Source organism: Pangasianodon hypophthalmus, chromosome 5 (genome assembly GCF_027358585.1).
Source record: "Pangasianodon hypophthalmus isolate fPanHyp1 chromosome 5, fPanHyp1.pri, whole genome shotgun sequence".
NCBI classification, from domain to species: domain Eukaryota; kingdom Metazoa; phylum Chordata; class Actinopteri; order Siluriformes; family Pangasiidae; genus Pangasianodon; species Pangasianodon hypophthalmus.
This window is the reverse complement of record NC_069714.1, coordinates 1,998,824-2,019,914: the sequence shown is the minus strand read 5'-3', so window position 1 is coordinate 2,019,914 and position 21,091 is coordinate 1,998,824. Positions and strand designations below refer to the sequence as shown.

At 37.3% G+C, this 21,091-nt stretch overlaps 1 protein-coding gene across 1 annotated transcript; it reads left to right on the top strand.

Moving 5' to 3' along the window:
* Nucleotides 1-3,644: 3,644 nt before the first annotated feature.
* On the top strand, nucleotides 3,645-14,448 carry mlphb (melanophilin b). The gene is made up of 4 exons (XM_053234421.1): nucleotides 3,645-3,707; nucleotides 3,835-4,104; nucleotides 13,988-14,128; nucleotides 14,383-14,448. Exons 1-4 carry the CDS (start codon nucleotides 3,645-3,647, stop codon nucleotides 14,446-14,448), a joined length of 540 nt encoding a protein of 179 aa, XP_053090396.1.
* The last annotated feature ends 6,643 nt before the right edge of the window (nucleotides 14,449-21,091 follow it).

Here is a 21,091-nt window from a genome sequence, read left to right as displayed (position 1 = left end):
CTTTGAATGTTCCCGGGAGCACAGTGGACTTCAACATTATGAAATGGAAGGAATTTTGAGCCACCAGAATTCTTTTAGCTAAAGCCATTAGGCCAAACCGGGCTTAAAGGGCCTTGGTCAGAGAGCTGACCAAGAACCCAATGGCTACTGTAACAGAGCATTGGTAGTCCTGGGAGAACCCTGCCAGAAGGACAACCATCTTAGACATTGTTGGCTAGAAGCAAGCCACTCCCTAAAACACTTAAACTCTTTGGGCTGAACTCCTAGCACTACTTCTGGCAAAAATATTTGCAGATTTGCAGATCATTTACTGGCAAATACCATGCCTATGGTGAAGCCTACTGAGAAACTAGTCAGAATTAAGGGTAGGATGAATGTAGCCCAAAAAAAAGAGAGATCCTTGATGAAAACCTGCTCCATAATGCATACGACCTCACCTTTCAGCCTGACAACGAGTTGTGCCATACAGCCATGCCAACACTGGAGTGGCTTCAGGACAAGTCTCTGCATGTCCCTGAGTGGCCCACCCAAAGCCCAGATCTCACTAACTAACATATACAGGCTTTATATATGTTTCCCTGTATTAACCTGGTGCCTCTCAGCAAAGCTTCCAGGGCAATATTCATGTTGCCAGTCAGATTGTCAATGACTCATAGCTGCCCTACTGAGTGAGAATCTCAGGTTGCCTTACAGCAAATCATTATCTGTCATGTTGACAGATAAGGTTGTAAAAAAATTCTGTCAAAGTCTATTTTTATCCAACTGAACAATTAAGACCTTTCTTGCAACAGCTGTGTCCTCATATCCAGTAATGAATAGTAGCATTCCCATTCCACTTTGAACATTGTTTATGTACTGAAATTTATGAGTGACGGCAATTAAGGTATGGATTAAGGTAAACAGTAAATAGCTAGCTATTCACACTTGGCTAGCTAGCTAGTTTATTTAAGCTACAGTTACTAATGAACACAACAATAAGAATATCTAGTTAATAATAATAAACTAGATAGCTAGCACTGGCAACAATCAGGGCAAATTGCAAATTGTCACTTTATAATATTTGAATGTATATACACAAGTTATCTCAATTATCTGGATGAGAAACAGCTGCAGCGCCTGGCTTTTCTGGCTGAGTTCTAATGAGACCAAAGATAAATTTGGCGCAAAAAAAAGCACATCACCAAAAGACAGCACATGCCCACGGTGAAGCATGGTGGGGGCAGCATCATGCTTTGGGGCTGCTCTTCACCTGGAGCTGGGGCTTTGATCAGGGTAGAGGGAATAATGAATAGCTCCAAATAACAGTCAATTTTGCCACAAAACCTTAAGGTTTCTTCTAAAACACTTAAGATAAAGGGGAATTTCACCTTTCACATGACAACAACCCAAAGCACAGCTCCAAATCAACAAAGGAATGGCTTTGCCAAAACAGGATCAAGGTTTTGGAATGGCCCAGCCAGAGTCCAGATCTAAATCCAATCAAAAATCTGCAGGGTGACCTGAAGAGGGCTGTTCACAGGAGATGCCCAGCCAAAATGACAGAGTTAGAGGAAGGAAGAATGGCAAAATATTGCTAAGTCAAGATGTGCCAAACTGATTGATTCTTACCCAAAAAGATTGAATGCTGTGATAAAATCTAAAAGTGCTTCAACTAAGTATTAGTTTAGGGGTGTGCACACTTATACAACCAGATTATCATATATTTTTCTTTTTTTTCCACTAAAATGATTATTGTTTTTGACTCTATTTATGAGTGAAATACGAACAGAATACACATTTCAATAATGTCACTACGCTGATATGATACTTATACAAAATACTTGTGCTATTTTATTTACAAACAACCTTTTTGAGCAAAGCATGCACAGTTACATATCTTCTCTCAGAGAATAGCTAGTAGATTGACAAGGAAGCACGCAAATATCCCCAAAAGAGCAAGATTTTTAAAGCGGCAGTATCATATTAGCCACAGGTCGTTGTTTCCATTAACACATCATTACCTATGTAAAACCCATTCAAAACACAAACAACTACTTGTTTGTAACTTTACACTCATCATAATGATGAAATAAATAATAAAAATTCTAGGCTTGGCAAAACAAAAACTATAAGTACAAGAGAAAAGTATAAGAAAAGGATGATGCCATTTTTTTAGCCTTGATGGATTACTGTGTTCATGCTGTTTGCACTTTTATAGTACTTCACTGAAATGTAATTAGTCCACAAAAACCAAATGTCTATACATAGAAATAGATCTTGCCATTCTGTGGTTTGTTTCATGTGTCTTAAATTATACAAGTTTATAATTTCAAACTTGCTGCAGGAAAATCAACAATTTTGATACATAATTTTCTCCATACAGTTGGTTCATCCTTCAGCCAAGATGATAGACACTCAGAAGGCTCTGGAAGACAGCGCTGGAAACTGGTATTCACTTCTTTAAATTATTAAACTATTCATGTGTACATTTTTCACTAACTTTGAATTATTAAGGCAATACTATTAAGTAAATAAATTGTGTAATATTCTGTTCCCATACTTTTGCTCACCTAAAGTCTCCCACCAAAGGTGCCATTGTCCAAGTTGTTTAATACATCCAGATGTAAATATCAGGAAATAAAAGCTCAAATTCTGATCTATCGTCTCATTCATTTTTTGATCTCAAACCCACAAGTCTTCAGTGTATAGCCTTGCCCTTCATATACCTTTGGAGGAAACTGTATATGGGAAACAACTGTGCTGTATTATAATTCTACAATTTTTCTATAGACTCTGTTCCTCTGCTTTATTGGTTGGCAGTTTTTCTTAATGTTATGCTTCTGAATGGTGAATATGGTAATTAAATTTCCTATTACTCTTTACATAGAATAGTCTAGACTTAATGTGCGTAAGGCTTTGAAGCAAGAAAAATATATTGCAAATAATAAGAGAAATTCCATGCATGAAGCAATAAGTAATCAATACCTACTCAAATCTACACTATCTACTCAAGGCCATACATGTGTTTAACATTCAAACAGACAAGTGTGAAATCCATTTTACTAAGCACAGACATTTGTCGAAAAGGCATTATTGAATGCTGATGACAGTAAAGTTAACCTGAAAACAAAACCAATTGAGCACAAAGGGATATTAAAGGGATATTAAAGTAAAAGTTATACATTGTTAATCATCTGAAATTTACTGCCATTGTTGGTTTGACCAAATTTCACCAAGTGCCACTTACCAATGCACTCCAGTGTGCAATCGATATGAGATATTTAATATACAGTTATAAACAGTGCTGTTTTTTTTTTTTCTTTAAAGAGTTTAATTAATTAGTGGAGAAACCTATTAGGACAACCCTATTGGCATAACCTTTTTTGTGCTCATTCACTCCACAGTTTAAAGTCTCCAGATGTGCATTCTTGTAGGGATCATATCTGTGCATATAGCCTCTATAACTGGTTACATAACATATATCAACAATTTATATAATATACCTGTAAACTGCTTACAAACTTAAAAAAGTATATAGCAGTCATTTTGTTGCAAAACACTCTTGCAATTAAAGAGCATGTGTATTGTTGTAACTGTGTTTAGTTCTTTCTATTTTAACATACCTTTCAAAGAAGTTAAGGACACTTTCACCTTACTTTAATGGCATGGTGTTTTTCACTGCATATCAGGGGCATCTGCAGAGCACAGCATTAGCAAGTCCTGTTAAAGTAAGATAAATAGAACCATTGTTTTATGATTCTTGTTTCACAAGTAAACGTCAAGTTTAGTACTTCATGAAAAGAAGACAGCCAATGCTTAAATAATATAAAATACTGAATGTTTCCTGTTTCTCAGGCTGAAACTGTAGAGGACGTATTGTCTCTAGTGGACCTAGAGGAACTAGAGCTCAAACAGAGGCTGAAGAAGCTGACTGAAAGCATCAGTGACAAAGAAAAAAGTTCTGATGAGAACTTTACTTCTGATGAGGATGAGGCCAACCAACTGACAGATGACTTGAAGCCTCCAGGGAGAAAAGAGCCTTATTTTGCCTCGGCCCTTAAAAGAGAAGCTGTGACACCAGCTGATGGCAGCTTTTTTAGGACTGAGCTGTCTTCTATGCAGAAGGTAAGACCACATGACTCACTTAAATTTTAATTTTTATTGTGCTTTCACCAATAGACATTGCCACAAAGCAGCTTTATAAAAATGTGGATGTAAATGCAGATTTTCTAATGAGCAAGTCAGAGGTGACAGGGGCAAGGAAGGTCTCCCTGAGGTGACATGAGTAAGAAACTGTGAGAGGGGTCATACTCAAAAGGGAAATAATAATCCCCCAGACAGTAGGATTATAAATCATTAGAGTATACAGATGTAGAAGAGTAAAGTCAAGGTGTACCGAGTGTTATGAAAGGATGTACACCGTGAGCATATTGTGAATAAGAGTCCTAGGATGAGCATGGGACAGTCTTTATGATTACAGCAGCAGATCTTAGGTACAAGTCTACAGTATTCAGGTCAGATTATCCTTTGAAGCAAAGGCAAGTCTTGGCATAAACTGTTTTTGGAAATCTTTAGGGTACCCATTTGGGATGACAAATGCAGAAGCTCCAAGCAGAAGTAGAGAATCAGAATGCCCATTCAGCCACAAGAGCATTACTGAGGTCAGGAACTGTTGTTGGGAATGAAGGCCTGGCACCAAGTCAGAAATCCATTCATCCCAAAAGTGTTTAGTCAAGTTGAGGTCAGAGCTCTGTGCAGGCCACTCAAGTTCTTCCACACCAACCTTGGCAAAACCATGTCTTTATGGACCTCACTTTGTGCACAGGGAGCAGGTTTGAGCTAAGCCATTTAATTCCAGTAAAGGGGAATTCCTAATGCTACAGCTTAACAAACACATTCTAGATGACTGTGTGCTTCAAACTTTGTGACAAAAGTTTAGGGAAGACCCACATATGGGTGTGTTTTTCAGGTGTCCACATACTTTTAGCCATATAGTATAGCAATTATTGTGTGCAAGTCCCAGACACTATTTGGAAGGATATTCCATAACTTGGGGCTTTTGATCAAACACCTTTGGATCAAAACAGGCATGGTAGGTAGTTTTGCTAAGGTACTATGGGGCAAGATCATTCAGTGCTTATAATCACAGCAATTTTACTGGGAGCCAATGTAGTGCAGATAAAATTGAGGTCATGTGGTCTAACTGATTTCAGTTAATACTCTGGTTCATTCTAGCGTGCATTGTTGTGCATTGTTTCTGTCTGTGGTACTTGGGTTTTAGTATCAGGAAAATGAAATTCTCTTCTGAAATTCCCTTAATTCTAACAACTCCCAAATGTGCTACTGTTGCAGCTGTGGCTAACCCTCTGATACCTAAGGTGTAAATTGGGAAACTCAGGGGTTTGTGACATGTGCTGATGTTTGACCAAATTTTATCAGCTTTACTCAGCTACACTCTAATTCCGATTATTTCAGTGTTGTTTCCAACAATAACTCAGCAACAATAATATGTAAACAGGAATCTGTTTTGAAACCTTGTGAAAGCTCACTCACAAACTGTTTTGCATAGGGGTTGTTCACAAAACTTTTTCTTAATTTTTTTATATACATCTATTTTAAACAGCAATTCTTTAGCATCAAACCCTTCTAAGATAGCTTTTTTGTCATGATTTATTTCCCCTAAACAAAGTGGATATTAGATGGCTATTCTCCAACTACCCATTCTGAACAAACTACCTCAGATAAAAAAAAAAAAAAAAGATGCCTGATGCTAACATCCCTATTTCGGTTGTTATACTTTTTGCAGAGTTTGAAAAGAGCTGCAAAGACCTAGTACAAGACAACTTCTTCGAATATATCAGTGGATAGTCTGCCTGCTCCTATTCAAGCTTCCTTAGACACTATTCAATCGGCTGCGGAGACACACTCCTGTACTCTCACCCATGTTTAATTGCATTATCTGATCACAGGATTACTGCATTGCAAACCAAGTTAGCAACTTTGAAAGCTAAAAATGCTACCCTGAGATCTAATTCAGAGAATCTTGAAAACCACTTGTGCCAACAAAACATACAAATTGTAGGCTTACCTGAGGGTCTCGAGAAACAGGCCCTAACTGAATTTGTTTCCTGGCCATTACATGAAATCATGGGTGAAGAAATTTTCCTCTAACCCCTGGAGTTAGAGCACACAGGACATTAGCGTCTAAGCATTTGCCAGGTGAATGCCTCTGACCTTTCATTGTCTGTTCTCATCACTATTCAGACTAGGAAAAGGATCTATGCTAGTCAGATTCTTTGCCTACATCAGTTTTGCCTTGGCCAAAAAGTGAGCTTCTTACAGTGACATCAAAGCTGAGTTTTACAAAGGCAGTGCAACGTTTAGTCTGTTATACCTAGCTTGCCTACACATTGTTATCGATGGCAAAACCTGCCTGTTTGGTACCCCAGCAGAGGCCAGCGCATTCTACGAAAACATACAGGACACGGATAACACTGCATGTTCCTGATGCTTGGATATATTAAACGAACAGATTTAAATCCCAGCCCATATCCCAAGACAGCTGTACTGTCGTGTTTGTGCTGCTTGTTCATTCAGCTCAATGCACATGACTGGTAACTTCGGCTTTTCAGCCACAGTCTCACTTGTTTGAATAGTATTGCTTCCAATTATTTCATTCATACACTATTACATTGTACTCTACTGTAGTCATTAAAAGCTGTTTCTGTGGCTACTAAACACATATGCAGTTCTATGAAATTGAGTCAAACTAGTGCAGTCAATTTTTTTTTATTCATAATAAATTAAATTCATAAATAATCATTCTAAAAGTTTGCGTCAATGAAAAATAAGTATATCGGCTAAAATAGAACAGAGTAGTAAAAAGAAATTTTTTTAAGGATCCTCTCTTCCCTACAAATGACAATATTAAATCATGGATGTGTTGGCCATAAGTGGGTCCTGTTCCATTTTCTGATCAAACCCTAGTGAATCTAAAATAGACAAAAACACTGCTCTCAGTGGAACCTGTCAATTATTGAAATGAATACTGAAGTCTCCAACAGTTGTAGGAATTCAGAATAGGGCAATCAGTGGAAATGATTGAGTGGTGTTTTTTTTTTTTTTTTTTTTTTGGAGCTATGTGTGTTCTGTTAATAAAAAGTACTTAAAATTAGGTCAATTCATATCCAAATGTCTGGGTAACACCTAGGGTATCATTAATAATAACTGTGATGCCTCTTTCTCTACCAGTTAGACAAAGGTACTATATATACCTGTACCCAGGAGGGCTAGCCCAATTTAAAGCTACAGTACATACTCATTTGGGCCAATCCATATTTCTGCTAAACAAAGTACATTAAATCTCTTCAGTTATCATTTAATTTACAACAGGTCCTTTAGATGTAAGGATGTAAGGGATCTAATATTGAGCAGGCCTAACTTCAGAGCAGAGGTGCTGGATCTGCATTTGTTATGATCTAATTTTATATTAATTAGATTACTAGAACAAACTCTGAGAATTTCTGTACTTTTGTTTATGTTTTGGGTACCAGACCCAGTGTCAATATGATGGAACCTAAGTAATGCCTCAAGGGAGCTCCCAGACAGTCAGTTTAGCATGTTTGGCTGCTGCCAGCTGCCGACTCTGGTTTGTCACCAATTATTTAGGCAAGTTCCCAAGAAAGCCTGGCTATGTGATGATTAGTTCACTTAAATAAAATGCAACCACCACCCCTCCAAGACAAACAAGACAGATGTGGAATGAAGGAGGAAAAATGTTGCACTGTAAAATAATGTATTGTGAAGGTGGTATTTTAGCTTTCACTGTAGGCCATAATGAATATTTCCTTCAAGTTATTGTTGCATGGGAGAAAACGTGATTAATAAAGCTCAAGTTTATAATTGTTTCCTTTCTACATGTTATGCTCTATAACAAATACTTACCAGAAACTAAAATAGACCACTATTAAGGCATAAAAAACTCTGAGTGCACTCAGTTTCTACCATCCCTTGGTAAGTGTCCATAAGGATGCTTTCAGATTTTTCTGTTCCGTGTATTTCGTAGTATGTAACTAGCCATGTAAATAGTTTGGATTGAGTGAGACGAAGAAACACACAGATCAGGAGGACCCACAATCGACTCCAGAGCAGGAGGAGGAATTTATTACTAAAAGAGGTGCAATATCTGTGGTGTGGACATGGTTTGGGTTTACAAAGAGCAGAAAAATGTGATTTACAAACTGTGTCAGGCAAAGGTAACAACAAGCAGCGGTAGTACAAGCAACCTCAAAATCAAGCCTGCAAAAGAATATTATGAAAGCCAAAAGATATGCTATTTAAAGTAAAAATACTTTTATACAGTATATCTTCTGGCTTTCATAATATTCACTTAAAAGTCACCGGATTATCCAAAACTAGGCATTACCACATATTTATAACATATAAAGCCCTTTTTGATGAATTTCCAGAATTTCCAGAATAACTATATATAATTATTTCGTGATATATCGTGATATATCGTTACCGTGAAATAAAATTACTCATACCGTGACCCAGAATTTTGGTCACATCGCCCACCACTAGTTACAACATTCAGCTATTTCAGAAAACTGTTTTACCTAAACCAAAGCTCATCCATTAACACAGGGTTAACATTTTCCATTCCTGTTCTTGGCTGACAGGAGTGAAACCCAATGTGGCCTTCTGCAGTTGTAGCCCATCCACCTCAAGTTTTGATGTTTTCTGCATGCTGAGATGCGTTTCTGCTCACCACAGTTGTAAAGAATGATTATATGAGTTACTATATCCTTCCTGGCAGCTTGAACCAAACTAGCCATTTTCTTCGGACCTCTCTTTCAACTTTGCATGTCCACCCACAGAACTTTCGCTCACTCACTGCTTTTTGTTTTTTATATTCAACTTTTTTCTACATGCTCAAGGAAAGGGCTCCAAATAGTAAAAAAAAAATAATAATAATCAGCCTTAGGAGAATATGTGTTTTCCAGACAAACGAAAGAACCATTTCTTTAAGCCAGTCAAGAAAACTAGGAGAAACAGATGGATAAATTTTGTGAAGCCTCTCTTTAGAATAATGCTATCTGTGCATAACTTTAAACTTTAAACTTTAAGCTGAAGCTTTAAAGCTGACTAGCATTAAAAGGACATGAATGAAATCTCTGTAGCTCTGCGTGTTTGTTAAATGTAAATAATATTGGGGCAAAATATTACACTTAATAGCACTGTAATGCTCTACTGGGTTCATGCTATGTCTGCTCTGAATAGTAAACACAGTAAATAGAAAAGCTAATACCCTTTTGTTCAAATCAAAATGACTCTGATGTCAGGCAAAGCCCCAGAAACTCTATATTAGAAACAGAAAAGATGTACCTGCCCCAATATTTAATTACAGTTTGAATTTATGTAGCCAGATGAGTTTTAGATTTTGAGATGATTTCTTGAGAGCTAGCCTAAATGTAAAGCATCAAAAGGAAGTCATTTGGGAGAAAAATATAAGTGCAGCACAACACTGGAGAGGCATTCTGAGCTTGTGTGAAGTGCAAATTTGACTGAGAATTCCACTGATATCTTAACACCATTCACTGTTTGTGCTTTGCTTCACTTTTTGTTTTTATGTGAAATGGGACAGGACCGTCTGTACTTGAATGCATCTGGATCTTAGCAAGTGAAAATGCACTGGCATTTTTTAAACAAAGTGGGTTAGAAAACTGCACTGTGATGATGTCTTTCGAATGTCACACACCCATGACCAGAAAAAAAAGGCATAAAAACCAAAAAAAACAAATAGAAAAACACTAGACCAGTGTTTTGGTGGAAGGATTGCAATTGTGCAACAAACCAAAAGTCATGCATTCAGCAAGCTGATCACCCGAGAGACCTTTTAGTACATACTCTCCGAAGTTCAGTCTGTACAAAAAACAAATAGATCCAAAAGGTGAATTGAAGGTGACAAGCCTTCAATTATGTCAAGTCCCTTTCTATACTATACCATATTGTTTATTTTCAATACTTCTATAGGTACATGAACAGGTTAATGTATAAATAAATGAAGAAATAAAGTCCACATCCATTTAGCTCTGTTTAGTCATTTACTTCAACGGAAATGATTGCACAAATGTTTTGGCTTTAGGCCCTCATCCATGTGTAGTCTTATGTCACACTTTCCCCACTTTATTATAAAGGCTGTAAGGCGTCACGTGACATACTTAACAAGGTTGAATGACACCAAAATTTAAAACACTGCACTTCTTTTCATTTGTCATTAAGCACAACAAATCCAAAGACAAAACACAAGTGTCATTAAATGGCATATTCCAACAGTATTCTTATTCCATAGTGAGTTCCACCTTATTTGTATTAAAAAGACAAAGGACATTATTATTAAAAGAAATTGTAGCATTAAAATTAATTATAAAAATTAATAATATAAACAGTTATTACCCTATACTGTGAGATCAGGTAACCATTAAAAAAGTAGCAACTGTAACTAAGTAGATATCATTCCCCAAAGATTTAGTTATAGAAATACCATCAAGACAATATGCCTGGCTTTTCATATCTTGGCAAGGTGTTAACATTTTAACTGATGTGTAGTTTTTCAACATAAAAACTTGGGACAAAGACATTGCAGGAGGTCGATTTTTGGTTGTACATGTTATACATGATTTAATTGCATAGTGTTTCATAGTGTAGGAAAAAACTTTATCATATCGTCATATTAAATTTTGATATGCAGAACAAGTTCTACGCGAAATATATCCTTGTATATGCCTTTACATTTTAGATTTTACAACATCAGGTCTTAATAGTTTATCAGACAAGTTTCATGCTTGCTTGCATGTGAAAAGAGGTGGCTAATAAAATGCTTGATTTAACATGTCATCAGTTGATAGTATGTGCCAGTGTAGTGTATCATCCAGATAGTATATGTATTTAATCTATTTAAATGAGTCACAGTACATTGAATGTCAATGTACAATTAACAGAAATTGTTGTTTTTTTCTTTTGATGTCATTTTTAATCGTAATATTTCATAATACTACCTCTGTTTTACAAATATGTTTTAATCTATGTAATTAGCTTATAGGTAGACTTTGTTTAAGGGGAGTAGGTTGGTTTACAATAAAGTGTGGTGGAGTATACAGATTATAATTTTCTGTTGAATGAAACATTTATAATTTTATAATTTTTTGTTGATAAAGAATTATTAAAAAAAAAAAATAAGGGAAGCATTCTGGATTGTATAAACTCCAAGCTATTTATTATTTAAATGAGGATTTTGTCCTCATGATATTTCTATAATTAAATCTTTGGGGAAGGATATCCACTTATTTACAGTTGTCTTATTTACAGTTGTTATCCTGTACTAATTAACGATGGCTACTTGATGTTGCAGTATAGGGTAATAACTGTTTATATGATTAATTTTTGGACCATGATGCTTCATGGTGGGATTCACTGGGAGTAAGAAGGTTGGACTATGCCATTTAATGATGCTTATGTGTTGTTCAACCTTATTAACTAATCAAGGCAATGTCTCATTAAATATGTCATGTGGTGCCTTGGAGCCTTTATAAAAAGAGTGTAGTAAAGTGAAGGCCATGATTGAGCAGAGCTAAATGTGTGCTGACTTTCTTCAGTTATTTATTCAGTTCGATTCAATTTTATTTGCATGGCGCTTTTAACAATGGACATTGTCACAAAGCAGCTTTACAGAAATAAATAAACTCAATATAAATTTTAAATTTATTAATTTATCCCTAATGAGCAAGCCAGAGGCAATGGTGGCAAGGAAAAACTCCCTGAGGCGACATGAGGAAAAAACCTTGAAAGGAAAGAGACTCAAAAAGGAACCCATCCTCATCTGGGTGACACCAGATACTGCGATTATAAATAATTCCCTTCTATAACTGTATACTCTATTGTCAAAAAATGCAATTGTCTAACCACCAAAATTCATTATAGTTTTCATCTGAAGTCATCTGTTTCATCTGTTTTGTTGAAGTTATCAACCGTTCACTGATGGAGACTTGAATGCAAAAGTGTTCGTGGGAATTGCAGTCCTAAAGCTATCACAAGCTATCATCGTAGGAAAACAAACCTGAATGAACGCGTGAGTGTGGGGGGACAAAAGCATCCAAACATCCCAGAACACTCTATGCCCGTGAACACTCCAGATCTGCTCCTTTACCTAAGTGTTTTCAGCATAGACTTAAACACTGAGATTGTGTCAGAGTCCCAAACATTAATTAGAAGGCTGTTCCATAACTGTGGAGCTTTGTAGGAGAAAGCTCTGCCCCCTGTTGTTCGAGGTACCTGCTGTTCAGGGTACCAACAAATAGCCTGCACCTTTTGATTAAAGTAGGTGTTGCGGATCATAAAAGACCAAAATTTCACTCAGGTACTGTAGCGTGGGACCATTCAGTGCTTTAAAGATCAATAGTAATATTTTATAATCAATGTGAAATTTGATTTTGAGACAATGCAGTGTAGATAAGATAGGGGTGATGTGGTCATATCTTCTGGTTTAAGTACGAACTCTGCTCTTCTGCTCTACTGAAACATCCAGACAGTAAGGCATTACAATAATCCAACCTAGAGGTAACAAAAGTATGAACTAATTTTTCTGCATCATGTAGTGACATTATATTTCTTATTTTAGCAATATGTCTGAGATAAAAGAAGGCTATCCTAGTAATATTATCTACATGAGCTTCAAAAGAAAGACTAGATTCGATAATCACACCAAGGTCTTTTACTGCTGCACATGATGAAACAGAAAGGCCATCCAAAGATACTATGTAATCAGAAAGCTTACTTCTAGCTGCATGTGGTCCTAGTACAAGTACTTCTGTCTTGTCAGAATTAAGTAAAAGGAAGTTAATAAGCATCCAGTTTCTAATGTCTTTTACACATTCATCAACTTTATTAAGCTGGTGTCTGTCATCTGGCTTTGCTGAAACATACAACTGTGTGTCATCAGATAACAATGGAAGCTAATACCATGCTTACGGATAATTTTGCCCAGAGGTAGCATATATAAAGAAAAGAGCAGTGGACCTAAAACAGAACCTTGCGGAACACCAAACTTTACCTTAGCATGAGAAGAGAAGTCACCATTTACATTTACAAACTGATAACGATCAGTCAAATAAGACCTGAGCCAGGAAAGGGCCGTTCCCTTGACACCAGCAACATTTTCTAGTCAATCAAGTAGAATAGGATGAGCAATAGTATCAAAATTTACACAGTCCCCTGTCTGGGATCAGGGCTGTAAACATAAAGATGAGGGCCGATGACATCATCCAGGAAACAGATCATCAGCCAAATTTTAACCGAAGCATGTTTTTACATACAATGACGCCAAGTAATGACATCACATCTCTATACAGTATATGGACAGGAAATATGCTATAAAATATCATTGTACTGACCTGAAACTTGCACAATTAATATGTATAGTGTTATAATTATGCCACATTGTCATAATATTTAAAATACGCCTGCAGGTAACATTTATAAGATGATATGAATGTGTTGTGTAGACTCAATTTCTTGGAAAGTGTTAGTCGTATTTAGAAATGCAAAATAATTTCCACATAATTCCCAATTGGTTTATCCTGTTTATCCTTTGAATGAAATGCTTCCCAGTTACCTCTAGTTATGTGAAAAAAAGGCATTTTTTTTTACTTAAAATCCTTTAAAATGATTTTTTTGTTACTGATACTCATTAACACGGGTTCTTATCTGTAATAAAGGCACTGTAAAATGAATATATATTTCCTGCTGTATTTCAAAGATAGAATGCAATATGGTTTGAAAATGTCGCATGTACCTGCATAACTAGCATAATTAATATCAGTTGCATAACACAGTAGGCAACATTTCTTCTGATAGACCATATTCTACCTGAAAGTTAGAAAACTGTCTGTCTTAGCAAAGCCCTTTGATATGAAACTTAATTTGTTTACACATTGTTTTTATTTTAAAGTCTGCTGTTGATATTGAGAGACCTACTGTCACCCAAAGGAGGTTGAGTTTCTATGAGGTCAGTACTGCAAGCTGCGAGCTCTCTCGACTAGAGGACGAAGTAGCAATAGCAGTGGCCAGAGTCCAGAGTGCTCAAAGTGCGGTGAGACTTAATATAAAACATTGTTAAATTATGTTTCTTTAAATTAGATTTTCGAGATTACAAAGTCTCCAATAAATCTTTATAATAAATGTCATCAAATTGCACTGCCTTTAAGGTTACAGATATTCAAAACAGAATTGCTGCCTTGGGACAGGAATAGCAGTGGAATTTCACCAGCAAAAGGTAGGCATTTTTTATATTTATATTATATTATTATAATTTTTATATTGGAAATGTGTGAATCTGTGTAACAGTCTCTAGAGTTTACACAGGATGGTGTGAAAACCAAACTTGCATGCTTGAGGAGAAAGCTTGTGTGAGCAGGTCTAAGAAATAATAATAATAATAATAAAAAAGAGAGAGTCAATGAGAAAAAAAAGCAGTCAGGGTAGTAAGAGATGCATTTTATTTCATTTTGTTGTAATGCGAAGGCAACAGTTATGCAATGCTTATGCTCCGTATTGCCATAGAGAAGTGTGCTACAGGAGTCTTGGTGTGGTATTAATGGCAGCAGTTATTGTCATATGGACCAGACATGGGGGTTTGATTGTGTATTTTTTTTGTGTGCATACTGTCTCCTAATTTATAATGTAGTATATGCATAGTCGTTATAAATTGAAGACTTATTGATTGCTCTGTGCATGTTGTACAGGCTATTTTTTTCAGATTAGCTTTAATTAAGGACTTGGATACTGGAGGACATCTTCTGCAGTGCCGCCTCATCAGGCCACACTCATCTCTTCGACCTCTGCATTTTCACCTGTTGATCATTGATTTTCTATTCGTCTTCTCTGCTCTAAGGACGTTGGACAAAAGAAATTTGAAGGAAGAAAACTAGGGGTAGGAAAAGAAAAAAACAAACAAAAGAGTGCACTCAGAGGTTTTTTTTCTGGTACCCATTTTATTATTTCACTGTAAATTTTCTTTTCTTTTTTTTTTTTTATCAAACTCTCTCCCTGTATTAGCAACCTAAATGAGAGTTGCATTTGAATCTTGAAACTGAAGAGACAGATTCCTAGGTATATTACATTTGACTGTCATAAAAGCTCTTTTCATTCTCAGATAAAGTTTTTCTTTTTTTTGTCTGGTTGTTCTTCTCCCTTAAATTTGTACTAGATACCTAGATAGCCTAGATAATTAATACATAAGGAGATAATTAATTCAGGTTGGAGGAGAATGCCCAGACTGGTTCGAGGTGAGAGGAAGGCTATGGTAACTCAAATAACTACACTTTTTTTTACAATTTTGTGAGCAGAAAAATCATCACAAAAGGCACAACACATTCCTGTTCCACTCAGAACAGGAATCTGAGGCTACAATGGGCAGAGCTTCACAGAAACTGCACAGTTTGAAGATTGGAAAAACATTGCCTGGTCTGGTCTGCCAGGTTTTGAGTTTTTTTTTTTTTTTTTTTTTTTGCTCCATTCTGTATAAACTGTTTGTGAAAATCCCAGGAGATCAGCAGTTTCTGAAAACCTCAAACTAGCTTGTCTGGCACCAACAACCATGCCATGGACAAAGTCACTGAGATGACAATTTTTTGCATTCTGTTTGATGTGAACATTAACCGATGCTCTTGAACTACAGTGGGGTCCAAAAGTCTGAGACCACAACTGAAAATCTGGGATTTCGGTTTATTGGAAATAAACAGAAGGGTTTAAAAATTTGAAATATTTAAAACAAAGAAAGTAAATGGACAATATTTTGCATATTTAATATTCAGTTATATTAAGTATATTAGAATGTGATTTTTTTTTTCTGCTCATTTTGAAATGACTCTCAAAAGAAATGAAATTAAATAAAGTATTTAGATGTCTACGTAATTATTTAAAAAAGTCTAAAAATTGAATAATTGAAAAGTATTCACTCCTTTTTTTGGCAATCTAATTAGGACTAGTATTTAATTTTTGAAAGCTCAAACTAAATATTAATTTATTAATATTAATTTTAAATCCACCTTTGACCAGTTGTATGCTTTCACAATTAATATTTCTGACTTTGCAATATCTCACAGCTAATTTCATTAACTTCTTTAGCAATTTGTGCTCTAGTAGCTCTTCTGTGGGATCTGACCAGATGGGCTAGTCTTCACTCCCCACACGCATCAGTGAACCTTGGTCACCCATTGACCTTGCCAGTTCATCAGTTGTCCTTCCTTGGACCACTTTTGGTAGGTACTAACCACTGCATACAAAAAACAGCCCAGAAGACCTGTTGTTTTGGAGATGCTCGGACCCAGTCGTCTAGCCATCACAGTTTTGCCCTTGTCAGAGTCGCTCAGATCAGAAGTGTTTTAATGTTATGGCCAATCAGTGTGTAAAGGCTGAGTAGCCTATACAGCATGGATATGCTGGACAAAGGAATGATTAATATATATATACACATATATATATATATATATATATATATATATATATATATATATATATATATATATATATAAAAACCCTGTATCCACTGAAGTCCACTGAAGAACATTGAACTCATTGTCATGTTCATGAAACCAGTTTGAGACAACATTATCATGCTGGAAGTAGCCAGTAGAAGATGGGTAAATTGTGACCATGAAAGGATGTACAGCAACAATACTCAAATAGGCTGTGGCATTCAAGCAATGACTGATTGGTATTAACTGGCCGAAAATGTACCAAGAAATCATTCCCCACACCATTACACCACCTCCACCAGCCTGGACTGTTGACACAAGGCAGGTTGGGTCCATGAATTCATGCTGCTGGTGCCTAATTCTGACCCTAACATCTGTGTGCCTCAGCAGAAATCAAGATTCATCAGATTCATCAGGCTATGTTTTTCCAGTCTTCAACTGTTCTGTTTTGGTGAGTCCGAGATGCTTTTCTGCTCACCACAATTGTACAGAGTGGATGTCTGAGTTACTGTAGTCAATGTACTGCTGCAATACTATTGGCTGATTAGATAACTGCATGAATGAGTAGGTGTACAGGTGTTCCTAATAAAGTGCTCAGTCTGTGTGTATTTGTGTATATATATATGCATCTACACATATGTATCCACACAGCCCTGTGAAAAAAAGTCAGTGTGAAATTACAATGTATATAAATTGTGGGAAAAAACTGAAAAACAATTAGAAATAATAATAAAAAAGTTACAATAACCTGGTTGCATAAATGTGCACACCCTTTTATAATTGGGGATGTGGCTGTGTTCAGAATGAACAAAGGATCACATTCATCTCATGTTCAAAAGTAATTATCATATAGCTGTCATCAATGGAAATTATTCTGATTAACCCCAAATAAAGATAAGCTGTTTCTGTAGGATTTTCTTCACTTCTTTGTTTCATCCGAATGCTGAAACCATAGTATGCAAAGAGCTTACAAAGTATACATGGTATCTCACTTGTAGAAAGATATCCATCAGGAGATGGGTATAAATAAATTTCCAAAACATTACATGTACCATGGAACCGGTGTTCCAGGACATCATCATCTACAAATACAGAAAATGAGGCACCACAGAGACATCACCAAGAACAGAACATCCCTCCAAAATTTATAAAATGACAAGACAAATACTTACCAGGGAGGCTGCCAAGAGACCTACAGCAACTTTAAAGGAGCTGCAGGAATATCTGACAAGTACTGATTACTCTCTGCATGTGACATCAATCTCTTGTATTATTCACGTGTCTGGGACATGGGGTAGGGTGGCTAGATGGAAGCCCTTTCTCACAAAAAACATTCAAGCTCAAGTAAATCACCCCAAACCATGTGGCAAAATGTGCTATGGTCTAATTTTCCATTATTCCAAAAGGTATGTTTGGTGCAAAAAAAAAAGCACATCACCTAAAGAACACCATACTCACGGTGCAGCATGGTGGTGGCAGCATCATGCTTTAGGGCTGCTCTTCTTCAGCCAGAACTGGGGCTTTTATTAAGGTGGAGGGTAATCATGAATAGCTAGAAATACCAGTCAATTTTAGTGCAAAACCTTCTGGTGTCTGCTAGTAAGCTGAAGATGAAAAGGAATTTCACATTACAGCACGACAATGACCGAAAGCATACATCCAAATCAACAAAGGAATGACTTAACCAAAAGAAGACCAAGGTTTTTGAATAACCTAAACAATCAGAAACTTTTTTAGGGAAAAAAGGAAAAATAACATATACATATACATAGCATCAACCCAAACTCTGGGGTGGAATGGGCAACGTTTCTACTTATGTACAAAACTGTGTGCTTTTCTCCTTTGAACTCCTGAGACAGCACATCACCCAGGCCTATTTCAGAGGCATCAGTGTGTACAATGAAGGGGAGGTGAGGTCTGAAATGGGTGAGGTCTGAAGGATAAAGAGGAGAAGTTAGGCACAAATCTCTGATAGTAGCCTGCTAGCCCCAAGAAGGCACATAGCTGATGTTTGGAAGTGGACTGTGAATATTCCTTCGCCACTCATATTTTCTTCTCTTGGAGCTTTAGCAAACCTCCCCCAATGCGAAACCCCAGTCAATTTCGGTCCTGTGCCTCAGTCAATTTCGGTACTGCCTCTCTAGCCCTCCCAGCACCCTCCTCAGGTGAAATAGGTGGTCTGACCAGGTAGCTGAGTGACTGACCACATCATATGCAGCTGTTTGCGCATGGGACGATATCTATCAGCTGTTGAAACATTGTGGGTGCAAAGGAGAGAACCTGGCACTGCCAGTGTCCCCTGGAGGTAGAGAACACAGTCTTGGGTTTGGCTTCTCGTATTAGGGCCAACTGCCATTAGCCCTTGATTAGGTCTAGGGTGGAAATGAAGCAGGCTCTCCCCAAGCGCTCCACTAAGTCATCCATCCAAAGGGGAGGGTAGCTGTTGAAGTCAGAGACCTGGTTGAGCCTTGGGAAATCATTACAAATCTGTAGACTGCTGTCAGGTTTGGGAACCATGAAAATGGGACTAGACCAGGGGCTAGAGGACTCCTCAATTCTGCGATCTCCTAGCATGCTGGCCACCTCCTACTCGATAGCCTTATGATGGGCCTCTGCGAAACAGTAGGGCCACTGCTTGATGAGTACTCCAGCCAGGGATTTACTGTCATGCTGGACCAGTTGTGTCAGGTCTGGTTCCTCTGAAAAGACATCTGCAAACTGGCTATCAGCTCCATGAGGTCTTGCTGGGTGGGTTGCTGGGAGGGGTTCCAAGATCCAAAAACTTTGTTGGCACTGGGGACTAGTAGGAGCACATGGTTGATGGGCTGGAATTCATGAGGCTGTGCCATGGGCTGCTATGCTTGCTCCATGAGTTCTTTGATAATTGGGCCGATGCGGTCAATGTGGCTCTGCATTTCTCTCACATATTTGATGGTGGAACAGAAAGGTGAAAGTTGTTCTTCCCAGGCCACCCTCAGCACTGCTTTCCACACCATGCTCTGCTTCCTGAGATATGCAGGCTGGTCATGCAGACATTTTCCCAGTGGGTCACCACCAGGGTGTTTTTCTGGGTTTCTGGGACTTTCTGGGGTGGGGCAAGGTGGAGGAGAAGCCAGGCCAGTACTGACCTTCAAGAAGAGTCACAGGTAGGTCAGGCATTAACCCAAAAAGTAGAGAGCACTCACCTGCTCAGCTCCCCACTAAAACCTCAGTGGCAGGTACCTCCTTCACATCCTAATGAATGCAGGCCACTGAGAGGGTCCCGCAGGTCCTAGCAGCCTGAGAAGGGTGGGCAAGCATGACCAAGCTCCCAGAGTTGAGGGTCCCCCACCAAGTTTATGGTGGGGGTATCTGGGAGTTTTTTCCAGTGGACAAGGCAACCTGCCAACCATGCCTTTGTGGCATTGCTTATAAGCAGTAGGCGGGCAGCTATCTGTTTTCCCTGAACATATTGTTATCTAGTTAGCACAGACCCCATTCTCTCCCCATTCCCCTCCCACAAAAATGTCCACCATAATCATTGTAGTTTTTCAAATTTCACATCTGCCTCCAAGATATGAAATCAGGAGGGGATTTCCCCAATACTCAAACAGGGAAATCTGCTGTGTAACACAAATAGGCATGTTTACACTAGCTGTATCAATGGTGATATTTTTAGATTCAGGCTGGAGTGTCCCTTTAATGAACTAAATTCCACTAGCAGGGTTTCCAGCTTCCAATTATAATGCATAAAAACTGGCAAATATTTTAGAATATAACTTCATGTCTTTTGTGCTGTTTTTGAGCTATAGTTGAGGTGGGAACTTTGTCAATACCTGGCAACCCTCCCCATGAGCTTCACTGAGCTTGCCTTTAAAGCTATAAAAGAAGAAACATTGTGTTCACAGAGTTTTTAAGCTTTCTATTAAACAAAAAAAAAGGAATAGCCCCCTATTGTTCGTATCTGTATTCATATTTGTTTAAGACTCTTTATGTTTTCAATCTGAATGCATTCATATTAGGTTACATCCCACATATATATTTTATATACAAAATGTATAACACAAAATTATTTCTCAGGCAGGAATCTATACATTTATACATTTATTGCAGATATTTTAATAAAATTGAATGTTAAAAAAAAGTATGAAATGACAATTTATATCATGGTTTTCCCCATCTCCACAATTAAAGGGCTTGAGCCCAGCACCCAGAACCTGCTCCAAGTGTCTTTAAGCAGGAAAATCACCAAAATATGCCAGACGCCGGCATCAGTTTTTGCATATTCACACAAAGAACAAGCATCACTGTAATGACGTTTGAACACTGCAAAAATTATATCTCCGAAATTAAAAATTTCTTGATGTAGGCAAATTGAACTAAATTTCTCTTTATTAGTTTTTAAAAGCAAATTTATTATTTAAAAGCCTGTTTCTAGATATTTTTTACTTTTTTTATTTACAAAGCATGGAGAAAGCAAGGATCTGCTCATGACGGTCAAGCATGATAGAAGTAGCGTCATGGCTTGGACTTGCAGAAGTCAACAGAAACATTCTGTCTGCCAATTTACAGAGAAATGAATTCGATCTAATTGGGAG

What these genes read in the sequence shown, in the direction of transcription:
- mlphb (XM_053234421.1), top strand. Translation starts at nt 3,645, where the DNA reads ATGGTGTTTTTCACTGCATATCAGGGGCATCTGCAGAGCACAGCATTA. An exon ending in AGCTGTCTTCTATGCAGAAG is followed by an intron (nt 4,105 to 13,987) that starts GTAAGACCACAT and finishes TTTATTTTAAAG; the next exon opens with TCTGCTGTTGATATTGAGAG. An exon ending in TCCAGAGTGCTCAAAGTGCG is followed by an intron (nt 14,129 to 14,382) that starts GTGAGACTTAAT and finishes TCTGTGTAACAG; the next exon opens with TCTCTAGAGTTTACACAGGA.